General features: G+C 45.8%; 1 protein-coding gene across 1 annotated transcript in view; it reads right to left on the bottom strand.

The window, feature by feature from the left end:
- Nucleotides 1-18,159, bottom strand: part of RAB35 (RAB35, member RAS oncogene family) — a 55,112-nt gene extending 36,953 nt beyond the window's left edge. The window contains exon 1 of the mRNA XM_082243172.1: nucleotides 17,984-18,159. Within this exon, the coding sequence (XP_082099298.1) occupies nucleotides 17,984-18,035 (52 nt within the window). The 5' untranslated portion in view covers nucleotides 18,036-18,159. The remainder of the gene's footprint in view (nucleotides 1-17,983) is intronic.
- Nucleotides 18,160-21,217: the final 3,058 nt, after the last annotated feature.

The raw sequence follows: 21,217 nt of genomic DNA, 5'->3' as shown, positions 1-21,217 counted from the left end.
CCTTGCATTGCCCCAAAGTGACCCCATAAGCGATCTGGGAACAAGTGCAGGTAGGAAGGGAAACCACTTGACCTGTACAAGAGAGATCCAGGAATCCGGAAATCAGCAAAGACATCCGCCCCCCCCCCCAGATATGGGCGCCCCTTCAATGAGAGAAAGCCTTGTCCGCAGGTCTGGAAGAGTCCCTTGTGGCTTGCCAGACCAGGTCCTCTTGGAACCTCTGGGGAAGGCCCTGAAGGAATTTTATCCCTTGAGGGACAAAAAAGCCTCTTATGAGCCGAGAAGAATGGCCAACATCTACAACGGAGCTCCTTGCCCTCGGTAGCCTGGGAAAGCAGAATACTCTTCCCCCCTGTGAGACCCTTAAAGATGTCAACCAAGGAAGCTCCAAACAGGAAATTCCCCACAAAGAGATGATCAGATAAGGCCTGCTTAGAAGTCTGGTCCGCAGACCAGCATTGTCAGCCAGATAAGACGCCGAAGAACCATTGTTGATATATAGACAGCCTAAAAATCAAAGGAGCCGAATTCAAACAGGAATCACAGATAAACTGTAGCCCCTGGATCAACAGATTCGCAAGCTCTGCAAAAGGCAGGGGGAAGCGGTTTCCCCTCCAGGTTTTGGCGTAAAAGTTTAACCCACTCGTCAGAGTTTGCGACACCAGGGTAATATAGTAAATACCGGCCTAGGGCGAACCAGCCATAGTGAAACATATGGCGGGCAAGAGCCTCCGCTCTCCTATCAACCGGATCTTTAAAGGCCAAGGACTCCTCAACTGGAATCAGGGTAGCTTTAGTTAAAATGTAAACCGGCGAGTTCACTACAGGTGGAACTGTCAACTTTTAAAGCAGGAAACCCTTATAAGGTCACTGCATAGCAAAACACTTAGGGGCCACAACAGTGCGTTTTGGACAACCCCCCTGTTATGCGACAATGTCGTCAAAGTAAGAGGGAAAAAGGAAAACCCCCTCCACGGTGGAGGGTCAGTGGTGCCAAAAGGGACCGGCGCCACCGACGCAGCATTTCCACGTTGAAAATTTCACTCTCTAACACAATCAGTGCATCCATCAGCGCCTTTTAATGCACGGCTAGTAGAGCAGAGGAAACATCCTCACTGTGAGCACTCAGGGTGGGTAGATGTAGACCCAGTAGGGTGACTCGCATCCGCAGTGGCCGAAACTGATTCAGAATCTGACAGACAGATGAGGCAGGGGAGGGCGGCGGACACTAAGGTCACCCGTACAAAAACAATCAGGGGGGGGTGCCGTCTGCGATACCGCAAAGGGGACGTTGACCCAGGGTCCACAAATGGACCACCAACTGAACCCCGCAAAAAACGGGGGGGGGGGGGTTCACCCTCCGAGCCCCTCCAAAGAGGCCCACACAATAAGAAATGGCTTCCCAACATGAAGCGGACGCGCAGGCAGAGTATCTTGATGGTCCCGCAACGATTACAGGGGTAGGTGCCCTCCACAATAATGGCGGCATGGTTGTCATCAAAAATTAAACTGCCCCCACCCCTTCCAAGGGAGGTGCCAAGCTGGCCGCGGCCTCAATTTGTGTGGAGGCCCAGCCGCCAGTGCACTCATCCCAGCCAGGTTCACTGGGGCTGACCCCCCAACAGACGCCGACTCGGTCACATGGCTTAGTAGGCCGCAAGTCGCAGCCTAAATTTTTGTGGATGCCCAGCCGCGAGCCTCAGCAAAGCCGACCACCTAGGGGCTGCAGAGGCGAGTGCGGATGCCCAAACGGAGGGTAGTGGCTTCAGCCATCCTCACTGTGACCACCAAATTTTTTAGAGGGCTGGGGGGAAGGGGGGAGGGGAACTCATGGGTCCCACCGTCCCAGAGAGTGGCCCACATCCACCCCAAAACAGCAGGGGGGGGGGACAGCGACTTACCATACCAGGAACAGGATCTGAATATTTCTGTGCACTAGGTTCTTTTGGGTCAGAACTGTGGAATTAAATTTCATTTTGCACTTTCGCTCTCTTTTTGAGCAAATGAGACAGAATTTGCACTGGAGGGAAGGCATAGATTAGCCTGAATGGAGACCAGGGAATTGAGGCATCCGAGGCTAGTGCTAGAAAATCATTGGTCCTGGCTACAGAGGAAGTTTGTTAAAGCGGAGTTCCGGCCTCAAATACCTTTAACTAAAAATACCCCTATAATACTAATCCATCGCCCTTTACAGAACCGCTATTCTCATACTTACAAGGTGTACAGTATTGGATTTTATTCAAAATCTTACTTTTAAAAACGCTGTCTGGGTGAGGCCATCTTAGACGTGGGCATCTGAAGCCGCAGTGTAATCTGCTGGGTCGTCCTTCCTGCTTTCAGGGAGTGTTCTGGGAGTTCTTGCTGATTCCAGCCTCCTGGGAGTGATGACAAACAGCTCCCAGGATGCAATGCAAAGGCGGAAGTGATGTCGGTGGCCATGGCCACAGAGGGGGGAGAAGGTGGAAGTACAATCAAAAATGCCCTGAAAATAAAGTAAGGGGCAAAATAGGCCAGAACTCCACTTTAATGAAGCTGGAGGTTATGGTGACTAGCACCAGAGTCCCACATTTTGACATCAGATTGTAGATGTCTGAGTGAAATGCCCGTTCCTCTTTAAAAATTTCCACTCCTGGGATGAAGACTGCAGAGATTAATGGACAGCAAGTTTTCCATCTATGAGATTATCTGGCTTGCTTCCTTGAAGGCTGGATGACCCCTGGCATTGTCTGACTGCACCCTGAATTGAGTGACTTTGCATAAGGGGGGGGGGGGGTGTCCAATGCTGTAGAGTCAACGGAGCTGCCCTGAACTTAAGGATGTTGATGGGCAGCTTGGATTCCACCGGTGACCAGGTTTTCTGGTCCGTCAGGCATCAGGACACTTCTCCGCCTGAAAGACTGGGTCCTGTTTTCACGTTTCAGCGATAGGGAAGGAAAGACCACCCTTTTATTAGGGCTGGGCTTGAAATCCACCAGGATAGAGTCCCTTGCTTGGCTGGACAGTAGTACGGGTAGGTTAAAAACAGGATATGTTGGAGAGCTCTTGAACAAAACTGGGCAAATGGTACAGCCTCAAAAAAGGTCATCATGAGGCCTAGCTTGGGATTTGTCCCGGACCAGACCCAAGTATTCCAGACGAAGAGTAGACAGAGCAGATATTTTTTTTCTTTTATGTTGAACACTCCTCCAAATACCTAGAGTATATGAATTGCCCTGTGGATGTGTACTGACAACTAGATGGGACATGAAACCTTTACGTCATCTAGACAGCATGTGACCTGGAAGCCCCAAGTTCTAATAAGGGCAAGAAAAGGAACTTTGCTAGTACCTTTGTGAATGCTCTGGGAACAGGTGATAGGCCAAACGGCAGAGTGACAAACCAAAGCGATTGTCTGACACTACAAAGTGCAGTAAGAGCTGACAAGGTGGGTAAATGGGAACATGTAGATAGGCATCTTGGATATCAATTGGTTCAATGTATTACCCATATCTCAGAGGCAGCTACTGTCTTTGTGGAATCTATGAGAAATTTAGAAATGTAAAACATATTTGTTGAAGTCCAGAGAAAGCCGAAAACCCTTACTGGGCTGTGGTATTGTAAACTGGTTTAAAAAGAATCCTTAGAACTTGTATTGTGGAGGTACTGGACTACTCCAGTTGGTACTGACTACTCCCTGGGACAAGAGCTGGTACAGGGGTATTCTGCAATTCTAATTGCATTTTTTTGGTTAATTTCAGAATGGAAAGCAGTAAAGGAGTAGGGTTTTCAATCCACCAAATGAACCCTCAGGTTTGGGACAGCTGGGACCGAGAGAGAGGCAACCCTGTAACAGACGTCTCTGCCGTTAGGGGTGGGGGCGCCACTTCATTGGAAAGAGGGCTTTCTGGAACACTTCTAGGGCTTTGTTGACCAAGATTTGTATCAAAAGCAAGGGCTGAACCTAGGTTTTGAACTTTTGAAGCCTGTTAGGTGCTTTCCATTTTGAGGGGGTAGAAGCTCCTGAGGTGGGTTTTGGGACCTTCTGCTTAAAGCTTAACTCCACTTTCCCCTCTGGCTGATCTATCTACATTACATTGGTTTTAACAAAAACTTTGTTGCAGATTCCTACCTTTTGTTATTCTAAAGAAATCATTGTTTGTTCCTTTGTTTTCCTGTGCTGAGTGGGTATAATGGGAGTGGTTTAATAATTATCAACCTGCTGTGGCAGTTGCAGGGCACTAATGAGCAAAGCTGCTGGTCCTGTATCCCTTTAGATGTGTTCCTATTGGGAGTATCTCAACAAAAATGAAGCGTTTGGTGCAGGGGATGCCAGAAATCTGATTTGTATCTCAGGCAGGCTTCTGGGAAAACTGGTGAGCCAATCACACAAGCAGGAAATGTTGTTTCTGGAGTGTGGCCAGTACACATTCTGTGTACAGAACAGCTCCAGGTAGCCATATTGTATGGCATTTGCAGAAATATACAACAGCTGCAGATTGAAAAGAAAAAGGTAATTTTTAATAACATTCAATTACAATATGATTTGTGTCACAATTGTATACGCTATATTGTGTTTTCTTTATTTGCTATTTTTTTTCCCCACGAAAGTGGAGTTACCCTTTACCAATTAAAACCTTTCTTCCTGTGATGTGTCATATTGTCCTTGAAAGCTTTGTAGTATTCCAATCACCTGAATGAATCAGCCTATAGCCCAGGGACTGTAGTAAACTATTAAAATATGAAAATGTGCTATATTTTGACATATCAATTACGGTCATGTAAAATGGGAAAATTGCAAGAGCATCAAGTTTGTATTGTATTTGTAAATACTGTGCTACATATAGTTTTATCTTGTAAAGTTTGCTAACCACTAACTGCTATTTTATGCCAATAGATAGTTTACTGTTTTTTTTTAATTTAAGCTGAACTCTAGACTACTACATCTTATTCCTCTACCCCTAAACCTTGCAATGTTGGGGGCCCCACTGCAAGGATAATTGTTCCTGTCTGAAGTGGGGATTTAAAGATAATGTAAAAGTATATTTGGTTGCATTAAAGTTTTACAATATGGCCAAGAGTACCATTTATTTTAACACACAACCCTAATGCCCAGGTTAAACAAGAACAGACAACACAACAGGCAAATAAAGAACCACATAACCCTTAAAATCAATAGGAAACAGTATTATGGAAATGTTTTTACAGAAGATAATATACATATTCAATTCCAAAAAACTTTTTAACACTTATTTTGGGATTTAGCTAGCATTCACACTTGAGCAGAGTATATTATGTATAATTGCATCTGTCACGAGCTTACAGATGGTACCTTTAACTGCTTCCCACCCAGCCGTATAGCTACAGAGACCAGTGCCATTCTGGGAAGACATACCTGTACGTCCTCCCGCTTTGGGCGTCCATGCATAGCATCAAGGCCACAAACTGATCGCTGTGTTCACTGGATAAATCCCAGTTCAGAACACAGGGCTGCTGTGCTTGGTCCTTTATCATGTGATTGTGGTGGCCAATCAAAGTAATCGCAATGTAAATACAGGCTGCAATGCATCTACATGTCCTGCTGACTACATTCTAGTGAGACCCCAGTCCAAGCCGCAATGTAAATACAGGCTGCAATGCTGCAACCTATCAAGTCTCTCTCTTCACTGTTCTAGGCTACGAGAGGAGAGGGAGCATGTAGTACAGTGCCATCAGCACGTCATGACTATATTCTTGCGAGACCCCAGTCCCAATGCAAACACAGACTGCAATTCTACCAGTAGGCTAGGCTTGTTTGGCATATAGGAATGGGAACTGCTACGGATGACGCCAAGTTATATTCCCTGAACATTCCTACAGAGGCGACCATTAAAGTACATTTATAGGGAAAGTACAAGTTTTCTATGTCCAGTACAGAATTAGTCCAAACCCTGAAAAAGTCTCACATGTGGTACCGCATTCTCTGGAGGAGCAGCAGAATGTGTTTTGGGGTGAAATTCTAAAGTATGCCTATGCTGTGTGTGAGATCTTGTAAAACTAACAACGCTGTGTAAAGAAAATAATTTTCATTTTCTTTCCACATTTTCCAAAAAAATTGGGGCAAAAAAATGAAGTCTTCAAAAGATTCACTATGCCTTCTAAAAATACTTTGGGTTGTTTACTCTCTATTGGCCTGGTTCTCATGAGTCTCCAAAATGTGATAGTTGACAGGAGATTAGATGTGCAATTTATGCCTCGAGAAACCCTTAGGATGGTCCTTGGATTTTGGGCCCCTCTATGTGGTTAGTCTGTGAAAAAGGCGTGGTATCGTCATACTCATGAGTAGTAGAATGTGTTTTGGGGTATAATTCTAAGTACGCCTATATTGTCTGTTATAAGTCTTTTATTAGCAACTGTGTAAAAAAAGAAGATACATTTTCATTTTATTTCCACATTTTCCAAAAACAAAACAAAAAACATTATGCCTCTAAGAAAATACCTTGGGTGTTTGCTTTCCAAAATGTGGTAATTTTGTGGGTGTTTTCTCTATCCTGGTGCTCAAGGGCCTCCAAAAAATGTGATAGGCAGTTTGAATATTATATGGGTAGCTTATGCTAGAAAGCCTGAAGGGGTTTTTTGGATTTTGGACCTATGTAGTTAGGATGTAAAAGTGGTGTCCCCTTACTCTGGAGCCCGGAATGTTTTTTGGGATGTAACTAAGTATGCCTATGTTGTGTGTGAAAAAAAACATGTTAAAATGACAACTCTGTGGGGGGGGGGGGGGGACATTTTATTTAATTTTTTCATTTTCTCAAAAAAGTGGCAAAAAATTAAAAATTCACCATACCCGTTAATACCTTGGACTATTTACTTTCCAAAAAGTAGTCACTTTGTGGGTAATTGCACTGTCCAGCCATTTTAAGGTCTCAAGAAATGAGATAGGCAGACAGTACATCAGAATTGATCAATTTTCAAATACATATACCATAATTTGTGATAATTTTTACACTGACTAAATAATTTATACTGAAATGGGTTTTTTTTTTTTTTTTAAAGAAATGTAGCAGAATACATTTAGGCCTAAATTAATGAAGAAAGATTTTTTTGCAGATGTTTTTAAATGTTCAGTCTTTTTTCTTTTAGATCGCAAAAATTAAAAAAAAAAAAAAAACCAGCTGTGATTTAATACCATCAAAAGAAAGCTCTGTCTAAAAATACAAATTTAAAAAAAAAAAAAGATTAAAAATGTATTTTGGGTACAGTGTTGCATAACTAATTATTTAAAGTGTGGCCGCGCTGACAAACTGCATAATGGCCTGGGAAGAAAAGGAATAAAAGTGTCTGGTCTTGAAGTGGGGCAAAAATGCCCGCTTACGCCCAATACAACAGTTTATGTACTCATTTGAGCATAGGATGTCAAGCGTATAAGCAACTGAGCACTGAAATATGAACTGGCACAACTACAAATGGGATTCTGCATGTTGAGTATAGTCAGGTGTAGATAGACAAAACAATGTAAGGTAGATCGGATTGCCCGTGTGAAAGGACCCTAACACTCCTGGAGCCACTTCCAAACTTCTCAATCTAACCTCCTCCTTTGACCTGAAGCAATGGAAACATGTTTCTACTCACTCTGAAGGCAATATCCTTGACCTTGTTTTCTGCCACCTATGCACTCTGTGCAACCTCTCCAACTATCCTTTCCCTCTCTCTGATTACTACCTTATTAGTTTCACTCTCTCCCTCTCCTCCTCTCCTTCCCAGTTACCCGTAGAAACCTACACCATCTCAACCCTTCTCTTCTCTGCTACCGACCACCTCTATGACAAAATCTCACCCCTGTCCTGCAACAACCTAGCCACTTCGGTCTACAATGCTTCACTTTTAGCCTCCCTGGACACATTGGCCCCCCTCACTACACGAATCAAGCCCCGACCCCTTCAACCTTGGCAGAGAACACCAAAAGTCTGATAAAGTATTGCCGTGCTCTTGAGCGCCTATGGCATACGACTAGGTCTCAGAAAGATTTCAACCAATAAAAATATGCCCTCCAAAAATACAATTCCAGTCTCCACACTGCCAAGCAGACCTATTTTATCCCTCTCATTAACAACTTATTATCCCATCCCCGGCAACTTTTCTCTACCTTCAACTCTCTACTTCGTCCTACACTGCCTCCACCCACTAACTGCCCAGATCATCGCCAATCACTTCAAACAGAAGATTGATACAATTTGCGAGGAGATCTCTGCTGTTCAGATACCTTCCACGCTTTACACTTCATGCCCATAGGTACAATCACTACTTCCCTCATTCAACCCTCACCACTATAGACTAGATCAGGGCTAACAATTTCAAATCCTGGGCTACTAGCCAGGCCTTAAGAGTTACTCGCCACCAGTAGCCCTGACCCTAAACATGCTCTCATAAATTATCATTTTATATAGATCATACATGGTACGGGAGGCAGTCAGAGAGACGGCAGACATGGTACAGGAGGCAGTCAGAGAGACGGCAGACATGGTACAGGAGGCAGTCAGAGAGACGGCAGACATGGTACAGGAGGCAGTCAGAGAGACGGCAGACATGGTACAGGAGGCAGTCAGAGAGACGGCAGACAAGGTACAGGAGGCAGTCAGAGAGACGGCAGACATGGTACAGGAGGCAGTCAGAGAGACGGCAGACATGGTACAGGAGGCAGTCAGAGAGACGGCAGACATGGTACAGGAGGCAGTCAGAGAGACGGCAGACATGGTACAGGAGGCAGTCAGAGAGACGGCAGACATGGTACAGGAGGCAGTCAGAGAGACGACAGACATGGTACAGGAGGCAGTCAGAGAGACGGCAGACATGGTACAGGAGGCAGTCAGAGAGACGGCAGACATTGTACAGGAGGCAGTCAGAGAGACGGCAGACATGGTACAGGAGGCAGACTGGAGAGATGGTGCAGGAGATGGTCAGTGACTGCAAACATAGTACAGGAGATGGCCAGATTCTGCAGACATGGTGCAGGTACTGTGGAGATGGATGCTCCCCCCCCCCCCCAGCCCCCTTTACATCTCTGTAGAGGGGGGAGATGTAGCAGATCAGTGTACACAGCTCTAGGAACATGTCTTCCATCTAGAATATACTTGTTTAGTGTGATCCCTGTTCCCTCCCCCTCCTCTGTGTGCAGGCATGGCCAGACCCAGACTCCGTTTACTCTCCCCCCCCCCCCCGACCCTTCCTCACATCATCAGCAGTGTCCCAGTCCAGGCAGCGAGTTCTCTTATGGCTCCTTCCATAGTCAGCAATAAGCCGGGAAGAACAGCACTTGAGGGGGAGGTAGAGCAGCTTTGAAGGAGGAAGTTACAGCTTCCTCCTCTGAATGCAGGGTCCTCCAAGCACCTCATTTGTTGTTAGGATACTAGCAGTCAATCATTTTGACAGGCGAGACTTTGGAGACAACAGGGGGAAGTCAGTAGTTTCTCCACTGGCGCAGACTTAAAGGGCATCTGCCTTGAGCCCTGTGTTAAAGAAGGACCTGACCGGGTGCCTCTTCTCCCCAGCAGGATCCTGGCTGCCGCTGCTTCTGTCTCCTCTACTCGCCCTCACTTTAATTCCACTCGCCACATGCGAGTGGAAATTTTGAGGGCTGGACTAGATTGGTAAACTACTTGCAAACGTCCAGCTAACCACCTGCCCTCTTGATCCTGTTCCCTAGCAAATGTTACGTTCACCCTCTGAAGATGTGGGTTAGAGAACATAGAATAGAGCCAATCTCTCCCTCTCTTCTGGCATCTTCCCCAACTCTCTAAAACATGCACTAGTGAGCCCCATACTTAAAAAGCCCTCACTGGACCCAACCAACCTTAAACTACAACCTATTTCTTGCTCCCCTTTTTATCCAAACTCCTTGAACGTCTGGTCTACAATCGCCTGAGCGACCACCTTGCCGAGAATAGCCTTCTTGATGTCCTTCAGTCTGGATTTCGGCCTCAACACTTCACAGAAATCGCTCTCCTAAAACTAACAACTCTACTAACGGCCAAAACCAATTGGCACCATTCTGTACTCCTACTCCTGGACCTTTCTGCTGCCTTTAATATGGTTGACTACCCCCCCCCCCCCTCAAAACACTCCACGCCTTTGGCCTCCGTGACTGTACTCTTCACTGGTTCTCTTCCTACTTATCCAACCGCACCTTTAGCGTTACTTACAATTCTACTTCCGCCTCTCCTCTTCCTTTCTCTGTTGGGGTCCCCCAAGGTTCTGTTCTTGGACCTCTCCTATTTTCAATCTACACCTCTCAGGGTCAGCTGATAGCCTCCCATGGCTTCCAATACCATCTCTACGCTGACGATAGCCATATCTATTTATCAACCCCTCAGCTCACTCCCTCAATCTCCTCACGTATCACTAATTTACTAGCACAGGGCTCGACAAACCCCAGGCGCCAGGTCGCATTAGCGACCTGGCACCTGGGGCGCACTGCAGGAGGTGTCCTGTCCCTTTTGCGCCCCCCCCCCTCCCCGAGTGCACGGATTACCGCGGCATCCGATAATTGAGGCCGCGGCTTTTCGGCCTTCTTCAGTGAGAGAACAGGGAACTGGCGCCCTTTTGTGGTGGCCGGGAGTTTGACAAGCAGTCACTAATGGCTGTTTCCCCTGCCTGTCCATCTCCTTCCCAAGAGGAGATGAGATGGAAGTTTTTGCAGGCTTCATCTCCCTGTCCACTTACCTTTGCTTAAAGGTAAGTGGACAGGGAATGTGGTTATTATTATTAATTTTTTTAAATTAAAAAAATAAAAATTTAAATTTAAAAAAAAAAAATAAAAAAATAAAAATTCTTTTTTTTTTCTCTTCAATTAAAAAAAATATAAATTTTATATGTATATATATATTTTTTTTTTTCTCATCGCCATGCCACAGCCACACAGCGGAAGGCCCCTTGTTACATGGGCTGTCTGATCAGGTCCGCCTGTCAGTTTTTCAGGCAGACCTGATCGGACCCTTCAGTCTCCTCTTTGGAGCTGTAATCTGCTGCCATCTGATCCTGTCCGCCAAAAACAGACGGATGGTGGTTCTATTTTGTCGCCTAACCTCCGCAACATCTCCAAAACATGCCCCTTTCTAACCAATGACACAACAAAGCTCCTAGTTCTCTCCCTGGTCATCTCGTGCCTCGACTACTGCAATTCCCTTCTCATTCGCTTACCTCTACATGGGCTACCTCCCCTTTAAGCCATCACGAATGCTGCTGCCAGACTCATCCACCTTACCAATCACGCAGTGTCCGCTACTCCTCTCGGTCAATCCCTCCACTGGCTTCCGCTCAACCAACGAATTAAACTCAAAATACTAACAACTTACAAAGCCATCCACAGTTTAGCCCCCAGCTACATCACTAGCCTAGTCTCAAAATACCAACCTAATCGCTCTCTTCATTCCTCTCAAAACCTCCTGCTCTCTAGCCCCCTAATTATCTCCTATGCTTGCCTCCAGGACTTTTCCAGAGCCTCTCCAATCCTATGGAACTCCTTGCCACAATCTGTCCAATTATCTCCTACTCCATTAGCTTTTAGACGATCCCTGAAAACCCTACTCTTCAGAGAAGCCTATCCTACCCACACCTAACAACTGTACTTCCATTTTCTCCAGAAGTAGCTGCGTGTCCTGTACTTTCAGACCGGCACCACCGCATATACAAACTGTATGTCGCATTCTGTATATGTTTTTTGGAACATTTTGTTGCAATATCCCAAGATGGGGCAATAATTCACCTTAATGGAATTCACTATGAGAAGTCTGTTCTCCTTTTTACTGCCAAGGGTAGTTAAGATCTTCTACCAACCCATTTAAAGCAAGGAACCAGTTGGATTGCTACCTGAGGGATATCGCCTATCTGGCCACGGGGAGCCACTTAAGCTTGTTGCTATAAGGCAAGCAAGATCAACGTCATCTGGCGAGTAGGAACTTCACCTACCTCATTGACCCTTCGGGGGTGTTTTTCTGTCCGATTTCCACTCATTCACTAAGAGGAACATCGGTGGATGCTCTACTTGTTTCCTACCTTTGAGCACAAGAAGCACTTTCTTTATATGTTTAAGGAACCTAAATACAAATTTATGGACACTATGTAGCACTGCAAAACTGCATGCTTTTGGTTTATTGTATTTATAGAATACTGACTTGCACTATTGGTTACGGATTGTTTACATGTACTATGCATTTTATTTATAAATAATTGGATTAGATTTATTTATTTAGCACATGTATGGTATATATTGTATGATCCATTCTTATCACTAGCACATCTATTTTTTCATATAGCAAGCGCTATGGGAAGTGTGCATTAGTCACACTTATTTTGCAGGAACTCCTGATGTCTGACATGTATCTGAGGCTACATAAAGTTCATACAGCACACACAGTTGCTACATCTTACTGAAGCTTGATCCAAATGAGCTATTTCAACTTTACTAAAACATGAAGGCCAACGTTAAAAGCTATGCCCCCATTTTTCAGAAAAGTAATAAATCAGGGCTTGACTAGTTTGCTAGGAATCTAGGAGCCAGCTAATTGGCTAACCTTTTTTTTTTTTTTTTTTTAAACTAAGAAAACTTTATTTTCAGCGGTAAAGCCCCTACACTTATGTAGCCCTGATGATCGTTACGAATCCATGACAGATTTACACAGGAGGTGCCGGTATGTGAAGCAAAAAAAATAAATAAACACTTTAGCTCCGCTGTGGGTAAGCAGCAGAGCTAAATTTTTTTTTTTGTTTTTCTTAGATGTTAAAGCGGAGTTCCACCCGAAATTTATACTTACCTCCATCTTCTCGCTCCCGGTCACCTGAAAAACAAATGGATAATCGCAATTTTTTTTTTTTTTCACTTACCTTTTAGAGAAAATATACTCACCTTACTTCCTTCTTCCTCCCCTCGGCGGCCACGGCGATTCGTCACTTCCTGGCTTTTGCAATGATTCCTGGGAGCTGAACGTCATAGCTCCCAGGAATCATTGCGCCTGCACCAGCCCCGACGTCAGTTCCGGGGCGCGCGCGTCATCCCCTTCTAAACAGCTTCTGGGCATGCCCAGAAGCTGTGGAGGGATGACGCGCGCGACCCGGAAGTGACGTCGGGGCCGGTGCAGTGCATCGTGGGACCGAAGAAGGAGGAAGAGGACCGAAGAGGACGCGGAAGAGGATCGTGCTGGCTTCAAGCTGCCCACACCTGAGATGGCAGCGCTGGAGAAGACAATTTCAAGGTAAGTATATCTCCTGAAAGGTAAGTGCAACCCGGGACAGATCAGAGGCTAGCCATTGTGGAATGTGCTAGCCCTGACTGTCCCGGGGGTATTTTTGTAAAGAAATGTATAACCAGGGTGGAACTCCGCTTTAACCACTTTAACTACTGGGCACTCTTGTCCACTTAATTCCCAGGCAAATTTTCAGCTTTCAGTGCTGTCACACTTTGAATGACAATTGCGCCGTCATGCAACACTGTATCCATAAGAAAGGTTTATAATTTTTTGAGACATTGATGGGCACCAATAGACTGCACTGATGTGTGTTGATGAGGTGGCACTGGTGGGCAAGGATGAGGCTGCTCACCTAGCTGACATTTTGCAGGAGCAACTGCAGCATTTCACCCCCCCCCCCCCCCCGTAGTTTCTCCATCCCCCCACCCTGTGCAGGTTCCCTCTGACCCTCCAAGCTCTGAATTCCCTACAAGCTGATCTCCCTGGGCTGCGGATCCCGCCTTGGGGGTCTGGATGCGGATTCAAGGTTGACACCCAGGCCGGGTACTGCTGGATCACTTCAGCAAAGCTGACTAACTCCCCCCGCCCCCCCCCCCGGGTCCCAACTGGATCTCTTCTATAGTAAGGCAGCAATCAAGCCGAATCCCCAGCCAAGTCCGGCTACCCTCCCCTGTGATCAGTGGAACAACAGTGAAGGCTCACACCGAGCAGCTGGGCTAGGCTGCAATTTCTAGTCGCCATGGCGACCTGGTGCCTGCAATTTGTTGAGCCCTGTAATAAATCCACATAGATTTGCATTAAAAACAAAAATAAATACATTTATAATTTTTGGGAAAATTAATCTGCAAAGCACTGCAACTGTGATCAGTGGACTGCAGATGCAATGGATCATGCAGACCCTTTCTCCGGATGTATGTCTGTACTGAGGTACAGGCTATTAGAGAGCTTCAGAAAATGTCATTTGACTACAAATGTAGCGATCAACACTCTTGTGTTCTGTTGAGGGGTGGTTATTTTGGGGATGGTGGAGAAAGGGGAGCCTGCTTGGCACTATGTTTTACCCAAAATATGGATGTGACACGTAACAAGGTCTTAAAAATGGAATTAGCCTTTAAAGGTTTGAGGTACAAAATTCAAGGTGCGAATGGCCTAAAAATGAAGAAAAAAAATACAAGCATTATAAGTATAAGCTGCACAGCATAAATAATAACAGAGTTGCTAGTGAGTCAAAGGCCCCATGTAGGATTGTGTCGCATGGTGATGCACAGGTGTTGGAAGCATTCCCATGCCAGCAGTTGCAATCCTATTGTTGCCCATTAGGACACAGCTTCTGCTCCCAATATGACATCCATGTGAGTGCACAGCCCTGAACGCACCCTGGGTGAGTTTGGGGACATGCATCCACACGGATGTCATGTTGGAAGACAGTGGCTGTGTTTATGCATCATCCCACGACCATGCACAAAATTTGGTTTTACTGGTCAGCTCTGTCCCCCCAGTAATTACACTTACTATTTCATGGAAAGGCACATCCTACGTTCTCCCACACTCCCCAAAATACGCCTACACTGTTTGGCTGGACTCGGAACACATACTGGCATGATTACACCTGTAATCCTTTGACCAGACACAGCAAATGTACTGACCAGATCCCACACACTTATAACCCCATAGCCTTCCAAACTCCCTACTTAAATGCATTATTGAACCTATCATCCCACAAATGAATACAAAACACATACCAACACAATTGCACGGCTGGAGTATGTACTGGCTGGCTCTGAAGCAACCCATAGTATGGGCATCATTACACTTACCACCCCACTGGCAGAAGCAGAATGCTTAGTTGCATCAGAACATCCATCATCCCATGTTCACCCACACTCCCCATTACTTTTACAATCCCATAGCCTAACAGAGCACACAGTAGCCAGCTCCCATACTCCCCATTGCATCAGTACACCCATCATCCCAAAGACTCTCATACTCCCGAAAGTACTGGCATTATCTCATGACCAGACACAAAACACATACTGGTCAGCTCTCCCACCAACAGTATTGGCCTCAGTACAATTACCATCTAATGGCTGGACACAACACACAATGGCATAATTACACCCATCATATCCCATGGCCAGAGACAAAACATGTATAGAACTATATCCAGTTCTGACAATCCCCATAGTAGTATGAGCATCATTACACCCAGCACCCCATGGCCAGACACAAAACATGTACTGAGTGCCTACCACACACACCTAAAGCCCCAAAGCCACCCACATTCCCCATTGTACTGGCATCATTACACCTGCCCTAAAACAGGACATGTAGTATTGACATCAATACACCTACTATAACATGTACTCCAATGCTCCCTATACATAGTACTATCATCACACCTCTCATCCCATGGTTGTACACATACTGGCCAGGAACCTGACTTTCATAGTATCATGTGACCTATCATTCTGTAGACTTCCATCCCATAGTACCAATACACCCAACATTACTTGGCTTCCAATAGTATCATTACACCCAACATCCACAGCCCTAATACACTGACATCAACACAACCAACATTCCACGGTCTCCTATACTCATCACAGTGCAGACATCATCAAACCTCTCATTCCATGGGTTCACACATACTGGCAAGCTCCAACACTTCTCATAGCATCATTAAACCCATTAACCTTTGGACTCCCATATGCTTCACAGTACCAATACACCCATCATCCCTTGCCCTAATACAGGACACATAGTATTGATATCAATTCACCAAAAAATCCATGTTCCCCAGTTACACCACTCCTACTATCCCATGGCTGGACACTAGCCGGGTACCACACTTTCCATAATATCATTAGACCCATCATCCTGTACACTCATACTTTCTATAGTACCAATACACTCAATATTCCATGGGCTCCATTACCCCCCACAGTATCATTAGCTCATATCATAGCCTCTCACACTTGCCATGGTATCATTACACCCATTAAATCCCATAGTACTTTTACACCCAACATCCCATGGCCTCCCACACTTTCCATAGTACCATTACACCCATCAACCCCTGCCTTATTACAGGACATGTAGAATTGACATCAATACATTTAACATCCAATGTCCTCCCATATTCCCGCCACAATATCACACCTCTTATCCCATTGCTGGACACACGGGGCAGCTTTCTATAGTATTTATCACACCCATCATCCAATAGACCCACATAGTACCAATATACTCAGCATTCCATGTGCTCCACCACCCTCATAGTACCATTAAGTCATATCACAGCCTCCCACACTTGCCATGGTATCATTATACCCATTACCCCCATAGTACCATTACACCCAACATCCCATGGCATCATTTTATTCATCATGCCATGGCCTCCCACACTTCCCATAGTACCATTACACCCAACATCTCATGACCTCCCACACTCTTCATGGTACCATTATACCATGGTCTCCCGCACTTTCCATAGCTCCATTACACCAAACATCCTACACTCCTCATGGTACCATTATATCATTACACCCAACATCCCATGACCTCCCACACTCCTCATAGTACCATTATACCCATCATGCCATGGCCTCCCACACTTCCCATTGTATCGTTACACTCATCATGCCATGGCCTCCCACACTTCCCATTGTATTGTTACACTCATCATGCCATGGCTGCCCACACTTCCCATAGTACCATTACACCCAACATCCCATGACCTCCCACACTCCTCATGGTACCATTATACCCCCATAGTACCATTACACCCAACATCCCATGGCATCATTTTATTCATCATGCCATGGCCTCCCACACTTCCCATAGTACCATTACACCCAACATCCCATGACCTCCCACACTCCTCATGGTACCATTATACCCATCATGCCATGGCCTCCCATACTTCCCATTGTATCATTACACTCATCATGCCATGGCCGCCCACACTTCCCATAGTGCCATTACACCCAACATCCCATGACCTCCCACACTCCTCATGGTACCATTATACCCATCATGCCATGGCCTCCCATACTTCCCATTGTATCATTACACTCATCATGCCATGGCCGCCCACACTTCCCATAGTACCATTACACCCAACATCCCATGACCTCCCACACTCCTCATGGTACCATTATACCCAATCATACCATGGCCTCCCACACTTCCTATAGTACCATTACACCCATCATCCTTTGTCCTATGACACTTGCCATGGTATCATTACACCCATTATCCCCTGCAGTAATACAGGACATGTAGTATTGACATCAATACATCTAACATCCCATGTCCTCCCATAACACCCCCCCCCCCCCCCAACCTATTGCTGGACACCTAGGGGCCAGATCCCACACTTCCCATAGTACCAAGATACCCAGCATTCCATGGGCTCCACCACCCCTATTAGTAGCCACACTTGCCATTGTACCATTGAACCCTTCTAGTACAATTACACTCCCCATGGCGGGGGTCACACAAGGTAGGTGAGCTGCTTAGCTATAGACAGCCGGTACCTATCCCCTCCCCGGTGTCAGTTTCCCTTTCGCTGTATGGAGTGATCAGGAAGACACAGGCAGTGACAAGTCTGCAGACAGCCGGGCACTAAGTCACATCTCCAGAGTTGACAACCAAGTCCGGGGTGAGGTAACAGAGGGGAGCCCCCAGCGGTCACTCCTCCCCCTGTACCCGGTGCTGCTGCAGCTGACCAGAGGGGCCTCTCCCAGAATGGTCCCATGTCCACCATCCCTGGCAGGCGCTCTCACCGCTGTCTCCGATGATAAGCAGCTTGAAGAGATGGTCGTAATCCCGGGCCATGGCAACAGCGGCCTGTGCAATGGGTGGGCCGGCTCCCGGGATCCGCGCTTTCCGTTCCGACCGAATCCGCTTCCCGGACAAACAGCCGGAAGTGACAGCGAGACCGCGCAGACAGGCGCATGCGTACACCCCGCCCACAGGAGCCCCACCTGGGTGCGCGCTCGGGGCGGTTCCCGTCCAAAGGCTTGGGAGCGAGCGCTGTGTGGTCAGACACCATTTTGTGTCCTGGCGGCTATGGGGACTGTTGTTTTCTGCTGGTGTGTGACATCTACGATTTCCCCTTATTCCCCATGAAATATTAGAACTGTCAGTAACGAGCAGGCTATATGCCTGGGAGATTCAGGAGGGTCTGAGCACTAGATAACACGGCTCAGGCCGGAGAGAGCTCTCATTTAATTGGGTGTCACTTGGGGAAAGCAGGAAAAGGACATGGTGACAAAACAGTCCGCACAGCTGGCCTCTTCATACTGCACCTCTTATAGATAATGTCTCTAAATACCCCGAATGGAGTATGTCACTAACCTAAAACATTAGAGGTAAAAACACAAAGTCTGCCACTTCAATTGCTTACTCCCAGAGTTGCCTTTCTGGAATTCTTTTGCCTTCAATGAGATTCTGAACTTTCTACCAAATCTGACTACTTCAAAGAGTCAAACCCCTAGCCTAGAACATACCCCCTCCCTCCTTGCTATTATAGCCTTCTCTTTTTTTTCTGGGAGTGACCTATTGCTTTTGTGCTGGCCCAGCTCCTTCACCCCTCCTTTCACCTTTCTACATAATCTTTTATGTAGCTGCTGGAAGAGTAATGAAGGGGGAATATTATAGAACAGGGATCTACCCAACGATCGCAGCAATGCGCAATCAGAAGTACTTCCTCTCCTTATGTACAGAGCAGCACAGGGAAGTGGCTGTTGATATTTACTACTACTTGTACTGGAGCTGGGCCTTCTATCCTCCTCACACTTGTGTCCCATACAGTTGCTTTGGATGGAAGTGAGAGGAGGAGCAGAAAAACAAGTAGTAATACATTTCTTGCAGCCCCTTCCCTGTGCTGCTCTGCATAGCAGGAACCTAACCCTGAGGAGGGTTAACTCTCATTACGGATAGCGACACACTGTATTACTTATTACTGACCTCTGTACACTGCATTATTTACTACTAATCTCAGCATAACACATTATCTATTACTAGTATCTGCACACTGCATTCATTATTACTGAGCTCTGCACGCCACATTACTTACTACTAACCTCAGCACACCACGTTACAGATTACTGACCTCTGCATTACTTCCTTCTGACCTCTGCGCACTGCATTATTGATTACTGACATACAGTTGGGCAAAAAAGTATCTAGTCAGCCACCAATTGTGCATTTTCTCCCACTTAAAGAGGTTGTAAACTCATTAAAAAATTTTTATTTTTTTTCCAACCTGAAAGAGAAACCAATAATGAGCTAGTATGCATCAGATACTAGCTCATTATGAAATACTTACCTTAGAACGAGCCCCCGCCGTGCCGCCCACTTACCTGTATGACGGCGACATGTTCAGTCGCCCATCTTCCGGGATCGCGGCGTCCGGCCATCTGATTGGCTGGACCCGCGATTACGTCACTACCGTGCGGGAGCCGACGGTCACGGCACGGGCTCTGAAGGAATGGCACCAGTGGCCGTTCCTTCAGAGTGCATGCGTCAGTGATGTCACTGGCTGCATCGAAGGTAAATATATAGGCTTACCTATAGGTAGAAGTTGCAGAGGAGGGTTTACTTCCTCTTTATCCACTTAAGCCCCGGAAGATTTTACCCCCTTCCTGACCAGGCCCTATTTTGCGATTCGGCACTGCGTGACTTTAACAGACAATTAGGCGGTCGTGCGACGCTGTACCCAAATTTAATTGACGTCCTTTTTTTCCCACAAACAGAGCTTTCTTTTGGTGGTATTTGATCACCTGTGCTATTTTTTGATCATGCGCTATAAACAGAAAAATAGCGACAATTTTGCAAAAATAACAATATTTTTCACATTTTTTTTATATGAAATTCCCCCCAAAAAAATGTAAAAATCTAAATTTTTTAACATTTTAGGCCAATTTGTTTTCTGCTACATACGTTTGGTAAAAAAAAAATCGCAATAAGCGTATTTTGATTGGTTTGCGAAAAAGTTATTGCGTTTACTAACTAAGGGAAAGATTTTTGTCATTTTTATTGTTTTTTTTTTTTTTTAACGAGTAATGACGGCGATCTGCAATTTTGTTTGCGGGACTGCGACATTGCGGCGGACAGATCGGACCCTTGACTGACATTTTTGACACTTTTGGGGGTACCAGTGACATTACTACAGTAATCAGTGCTATACATATGCACTGTTACTGTAAAAATGACACTGGCAGGGAAGGGGTTAACTTTATTGGAGAAGGAGGGTCCCTAGGGGCATGCTTCTAACTGTTATGGGATGTGGCTGTTTGTGTAACTACAGAGATATACGATCCTACATAGCAGGACCGTATGATCTCTGCACTTACACATGGGAAAATGACAGCCGCCTTTGTTTACATTAACCGCCTGCCTTTCTCCCTCTGTACCGGACAATCGCGAGTGACCGGCGGACATCGCCCCCTATTGGCTCGCAGGCGAGTGAAGTACCCATACGTCACTTTGCCTGCACGGGTCTGACCGCCGCAGTATATGTACTTGCGGCGGTCAGCAAGTGGGTAAAAAGATGAGAGAGGCCTGTAATTTTCATCATAGGTATACTTCAACTATGAGAGACAAAATGAGAAAAAAAAAATACAGAAAATCACATTGTCAGATTTTTAAAGAATTTATTTGCAAATTATGGTGGAAAAATAAGTATTTGGTCAATAACAAAAGTTCATCTCAATAATTTGTTATATACCCTTCATTGGAAATGACAGAGGTCAAACGTTTTCTGTAAGTCTTCACAAGGTTTTTACACACTGTTGCTGGTATTTTGGCCCATTCCTCCATGCAGATCTCTAGAGCAGTGATGTTTTGGGGCTGTCGCTGGGCAACACGGACTTGCAACTCCCTCCAAAGGTTTTCTATGGGGTTGAGATCTGGAGGCTGGCTAGGCCACTCCAGGACCTTGAAATGCTTCTTACAAAGCCACTCCTTCGTTGCCCGGGTGGTGTGTTTGGGATCATTGTCATGCTGAAAGACCC

This window comes from Pelophylax lessonae (genome assembly GCF_965119305.1).
Source record: "Pelophylax lessonae genome assembly, chromosome: 1".
Taxonomy (NCBI): Eukaryota; Metazoa; Chordata; class Amphibia; order Anura; family Ranidae; genus Pelophylax; species Pelophylax lessonae.
Note: the sequence above shows the minus strand (reverse complement) of the source record. Positions and strands in the feature narration are given on the sequence as shown.